The sequence below is a fragment of the Vigna unguiculata genome, chromosome 3, assembly GCF_037176805.1.
Source record: "Vigna unguiculata cultivar grain cowpea cultivar isolate G323 ecotype 2 chromosome 3, ASM3717680v1, whole genome shotgun sequence".
NCBI lineage: Eukaryota > Viridiplantae > Streptophyta > Magnoliopsida > Fabales > Fabaceae > Vigna > Vigna unguiculata.
The window spans coordinates 48,354,234-48,360,036 of record NC_140794.1 but is presented as its reverse complement, the minus strand read 5'-3'; the positions used below and the strand labels follow the sequence as shown (position 1 = coordinate 48,360,036).

At 36.2% G+C, this 5,803-nt stretch overlaps 1 protein-coding gene across 2 annotated transcripts; it reads left to right on the top strand.

Annotated features, from left to right (window-relative positions):
• The first annotated feature begins 1,133 nt into the window (after window positions 1-1,133).
• LOC114176210 (Leucine-rich repeat (LRR) family protein) lies at window positions 1,134-4,436 on the top strand. 2 transcript variants are annotated; one of them, XM_085671196.1, is made up of 2 exons: window positions 1,134-2,598; window positions 3,105-3,653. In XM_085671196.1, exons 1-2 carry the CDS (start codon window positions 1,489-1,491, stop codon window positions 3,210-3,212), a joined length of 1,218 nt encoding a protein of 405 aa, XP_085527322.1. In that variant the 5' UTR covers window positions 1,134-1,488; the 3' UTR covers window positions 3,213-3,653. The 2 variants fall into 2 exon arrangements, with proteins under 2 accessions (XP_085527322.1, XP_027916969.1); XM_028061168.2 differs by lacking the exon at window positions 3,105-3,653 and adding an exon at window positions 3,902-4,436 and having other exon boundaries at window positions 1,140-2,598.
• Window positions 4,437-5,803: the final 1,367 nt, after the last annotated feature.

Genomic DNA, 5,803 nt, shown 5'->3' with positions numbered 1-5,803 from the left:
TTTAATTTTAATTTAATTTAATTTTTATATTATTATAATGCATGTATAAACATTCATTTAAATTTAAATTTAAATAATAATAATAATAATAAAACAAATATATTATATAAATATTTTATGTTGAAAAAAAAAAAATCTAACATTATTGCTCAGCGGCTTTCCATGCAATCTCCTCCTTTTTAAAGGATAAAGTTTTACCAACTTTTTTTCTGCTCTAACATGCGAAAATAGACAATAATTCCTGCAAATTTAGACCTCAAATTTGCTTAATCAATACTGTCTCTAACACAAACCTCAAATTTGCTTAATCAATACTATCTCTAAAACAAAAACAAACAAGGGCTGATAGTTTTAAAATTGAAAATTAATTTTAGCTAAATTAATTCTGTAACAGAATAATTAGTTATTTTTTATTTAAGGTGAATTTTATATTTTTTAATTGATATTAATAATTAAATACATACTATTATGGATTAAAAAATTAATTTTACATTACTTTAACATATAACCAAGTTCCCATTTAATCTGAAACGTAATTAACTAGTATACAATAAAAGTTAAAAGATATATCTAATAAAAAAAAAACATTTTACCATGATATTACAATAACAACTTTACAAGGAATTCACATGATAAACTGTTAACTTCTTATTTATATGTTTGTTATTATTATTATTTTTATTAATATTTTATAGTTAGTTAAATTATGAAATATAACTATTGTAAAATTTTGGAGAATTTTGATCCTTTTAAAAGAAATATATAAAGTATATTTTTGTCCTAAAATTCCTCTAGTGTGAAAATGGAAATTGGATACTCATGAATTCTTTCATCCATATCTGATTGGGGCAGTTCTCAGTCCGCGTGCGTGGCATTTCGGTAAATGTGGTGGCCAAAAGATCCAAATATCAAGCCTTTTTCCGATATTTACATAATCAATGACGTGTTTGAAAATTGGTAGTCCAATGCGCGCTACACCCTTCTCGAAAACAAACACAGAAACCCCTGATCTGAGCCGTCCAATGTTTCCACGTCATCGATCCCCGTCTCTCCCAATCCAACGGTGCGGATCGCTACAAGACAAAACGCCCCGAACCACAAAGGCTAAGCCCACCTGAACCCTAGGTCAGACCCAAACTGCGAGCCCGTTTGCCCGGACACAATGAGAAAGGTTTATCCCCCAATTCGCCTCCTCTCTTACCAATGAGAGAGAAATTATAAAACACACCTAGAGAGAGAAACATAAACAAACCTAAACTCTCCAAAAACACCAAAACCAAAACCATCACCGCGCTTCAATTTCCCACACTTCACAAACCATCCCCGCGCTCTGCACTTCAATCCAATTTCATTCATCACCAATCTACGAGACAAAAGCGCGTTTGGGGGTTCATAAAAGCACTGCAACTCTCGCCCTTTTCCTTTTCTTTTCTATCGTACCCATGCGTTGCGACGGTGGTGCCTGAAACGCTTGCGGTGTCGTTTTGTATGAGACATAGGATTTCCTATTTGATGGACGAGATCTGGGAGCGGGCTGTGGAGACGGCCTTGGACGGCGAGAAGGACCATGCGTCCGCCCGGACGCTAACCCTAGACGGCGCCGTTAAGTGCGTGCAGGGACGGTTGCCTCCTCCTAGCCTGCTTGAAAGGTTCCAGAACCTTCAGCACCTTTCTATCGCAAACGTTGGTGTTTCAACGTTGGAGCAGTTTCCACGGCTCCGGAATCTGCAAAAGCTGAACCTCTCCGACAACCGGATCGCTGGTGGGTTGGAGTTTCTTGTTCAGGCTGGCCTCGATTCGCTGCGTGACCTTGATTTGTCGAACAATCGGATTCAGTACATTGAGGATCTCGCGCCTCTGGCGCAGGTGAAGCTGGTTTCGCTGGATCTGTACGAGTGTCCCGTGACGCGTGTGAAGGATTATCGATCTAGGGTTTTTGGGTTGATTAAGTCGCTCAAGTACTTGGATAAGATGGATGCGGAGGAGAACGAGAGGCCTGAAAGTGATGATGAGGAAGAGGATGAAGATGAAGAGGAGGAGGAAGATGACCCTGGGAGTGGCGAGATTGACGGAGAAGAAGATCGACCTCACGGGATTAACAATGGGCACAGCGAGGGAGTTGATGGTGTTGTTGATGCTGACGAGGAGGAAGAGAGCGATGCGGATGAGGAGGAGACGGAGACATCGAGGCGGGTTACTAATGGGGATAATCACCGGGAGAATGGATTCCGTGTTGTGCCGGTAGAAGGCGATGACGTAGAGGAGGACGATGAAGAGGATGATTCTGGTGAGGAAATTGATGAGGAGGAGGGCGACGATGATGATGTGGTTGAGGTTCATGAGATTGAGGATAGTGATGATGAGGATGGAGTGGAATATGATGAGGATGATGATGATGATGAGGACGATGAGGAGGAGGTGGATAATGATGAGGGTGATTTTGCAGAGCCGGAGAGTACTGGGAGGTTAACAAGTACCGAGGGCGAGATTGATGGGCATGAGCAGGGGGAAGAGGATGGAGATGAGGATGATAATGGGGAGACCGGGGAAGATGAGATGGGGGTTGAAGACGATGGCGATTTTGAAGATGACGATGAAGTGAGATATCCCTTCTGATTTATTTTGATTTTGTTTAGTGCATGCTATTATTTGGTTTTGTACTTTTATTTGTTTCATTGTTTGAATTTTTTCTGTGTTTTTGGTTTTTAATATTGTTTTGCTGTTTATTTGTGCTTCGTTTGATGTGGTCAGATTACCAAGGAGGGGGTGGTCTCTATTTGCTGATGCTTGTTATCTGGATTCATTCTTGTCTGTTTGGTTTAATTTATTTACATTGTGTGATGTGTATATTTCCGTCCGTGGAATTTGGGTTAATTTTTGGCTTGCATGTTTTGTACTTGAAAAATTAGACATTTTTTCATTATCCCGTATAATTGGATGATCTTGGATATTTGTTTTTTTACATTTATTGCTTATTTACATGTGTGCTATGTTCATGCATTTTGTCATTGCTGTGTCTATTCTACAATATGCATGTGGATGTTGCTTTGATGCAAACGCTGTTGATATTTGTCTGATTCCCACTGCCTTTTCCATGTTTATAGTTCCAATCAAATGCAGGAATTGGAAAGGAATGGACTCCTGCAGATACGGGAAACAGTGTAGCAGTATTAGTTGCAATTGAATTTTTGAATGTTAATGGCATATTATAGTGAATATTTTAGATCTCTTGAAAGCTTCGGAATTATTTATATTTTTAAAATAACTTTCTGATATCTTAATACTTGAAATTCCTCTCATGTTTGTTATAGGTTTTTCTTATGTTTTAATTGATGTCATTTTCTTAATAAAAAAACACTTATTTTGTTGTCATGTTTAAGAATTTTTACCATTTTGATATTTGTGTTTTTTTTTTCTTTAACACCAATCATTTGCCAGCCAGTGAATATTTAAATTTTTCAATTTTTTCTCGAAAAGTAGTTTTTTCTGCCCTTTTAACTTTTGGTATTTAGGATTAGGATGTTCTATTGTTGGCACATGCACAGCCTTTCCCAAGTCTGTGCTGTGTCATGCCTTGCTTCTGATCTGTTACTTATGTAAGCTTGTTTTGGTTGAAAATAAAGATATTAAAGAAAATTAGGTTAGAGTTATCAGCTTTTTAGTTTTTTTATTTTTTTATTTTACCGTGTTTCATTTATTCTCGCCTAACCCGTGATGATACATGAATTGAAATAGGAGCTTGTAATAAAATTATAAGAGGTTCATTTAAAACATTGTAGTTTTTTTGTTTTATTTTTGGTGGTGTTACTATAAAATTTAAGGATGTATGGGCAAGTATGTCAGTTTTTTAAAGTATGTCAGTTTTTTAATCAGACTTTTAATGTTATTGTTGGAATGACAGGAAGAAGACTATGGTGCTGGGTACCTTGTTCAACCAGTTGGACAGTCTGATGCTCTGAATTCTGGAGTTGTTGCTGATGTAGATGGTGGAAATGATGAAGGTGAAGAGGAGGATGAAGTTGATGATGACGATGAAGATGTTCAGGTGTTACCTCCTGACTCATCACACCTGAAGAGGAAGAGGAATGATGAAGAAGAGGATGATGAGGAGAGTGATGATGAAGATGTGGTAGCATTCACCAAATCATCGAAGAAGCATCATTGACCAACATCATTCTTAATATATAATGTTCTTGTTCTGTTGATGGCTTCCATGTGTGGGAAGCAGAGAAACCTCAGTTTTAGATAGAACAATGGTTAGCTTTTAGGAATTTAGCTGTGATGGACAGAGGACATATTAGGGAAAAAAGAATTGTATGTTGGGTGGAAATATGTTTAGTTCAAAAAGCCGTTAGTGTTTTTTCCCTCTTGCCTTTCACATATAGCCGTTACTTTATTAAATATTCAAATGGCAGTTATAAGAGGTTTACCGCTCATGTGCTCGATGCTGGTATTGGGTTGTAAAGGAACTGGCTTGTGCCTGGGGGAAAGGGTGGGAACTTTTTAAAATTTTTTCAAATCTCTAGTTTATTGGAGTACTTTTTTGGTGAGAGAAAAGGGAAAAGCTTGTAAAAACCTGTAGATAGTTCTTATGAAAATGATTCCTATCTATCAAATTTGGTGACTATTGTGTAATGACGTGTCTTGTTCACAAATTATTGTTGTTACGTGGATTTATTCCAGTTTCTCCCTGCATTTATTTGGATTGCAATCACCAGATTTTGGTCCAGGTGGAGTAGTCAACTGCCAGGTAATTTGCAAATGGGTCCCTGCAATTGTTTTTTATCTAATTCCCGAATTTCATGTGTTTATCACCTCCGTTACCATCTGAAAATTACATGTTGCCACGTGTTCCTAATCTTCATTTGGACGGTGAGATCAGCAGTGTTTATGCTATTAAATTTTATTTTTCCCAGTGGAACCCAGCCAATAAGAATCTATTAACTTGTCATTCATACCGCTCCTCAACACGGTCCCAAATTTCCGCGTGTCCTGCGCAACGCCCCCTCAAATGTGAGAAAAGTTCTTTATTTAGTGCAATATCCTGACCATTTTATATTATAAATAATTTCATTAATAATATGATTTGAAATTATTTTAACCCTTGTCAACTCGGAAATCATTAGTTAAATCATATCACAACTAAAATAATATATAAATATCTCAAATAAATAAATTGATATAAAAGTGGGTGCATGTGTTTTGAGTTTGCGTCTAATCAAAATGGTAATTGTTTACTTTTATTAACTTGAATTTGTTATTATATGTGAAAAAAAAGCTTCACTTTGTTACTCGGTCAAAGATAGTAGGTTAATTGATGAAGTGAAAGGCGAGTTATTGACCCAAAGGAAGAGCCTATTGGATAATAACATTTGTCACATAAAGCCACGATTCATTTTGCACCTCACACCTGATGATTCCATTTCTTTCCTTCTTACTCTCTCCCTGCCTCTTTTCTTTTCTCTAAGTATCTTCTTTATTTTATTTTTTTTCTTTTATTGTGCAATGACTAGAAGTAGAAACAAATCTCACTATCTTGACCTATTAGATAAATAGATCATGTTACATACTTTTAACAAAACCTACAAAGTTTGATGTTCTCGGTCCTCAATAGAAAACATTGTTTATAATAAAAATGAAAGAATTTAATATCTAACATCGTATTATTATTTTAACGACTAAAATACCATGTAGCTAACTTGAGCCGTTTTAATTGATACAAAATGTAGTGTCTTTGTTATTCTTAGTCAACTGATAATTGAATCATTTAAAACATTGGTCAATTCAAATGGAATATTATCAA

Excerpts from the sequence above, each read along its gene's own strand:
- LOC114176210 (XM_028061168.2), top strand. The coding sequence starts at position 1,489 with ATGAGACATAGGATTTCCTATTTGATGGACGAGATCTGGGAGCGGGCT. Across the intron at positions 2,599-3,901 it reads ATTTTGAAGATGACGATGAA|GAAGAAGACTATGGTGCTGG; the intron begins GTGAGATATCCC and ends TTGGAATGACAG.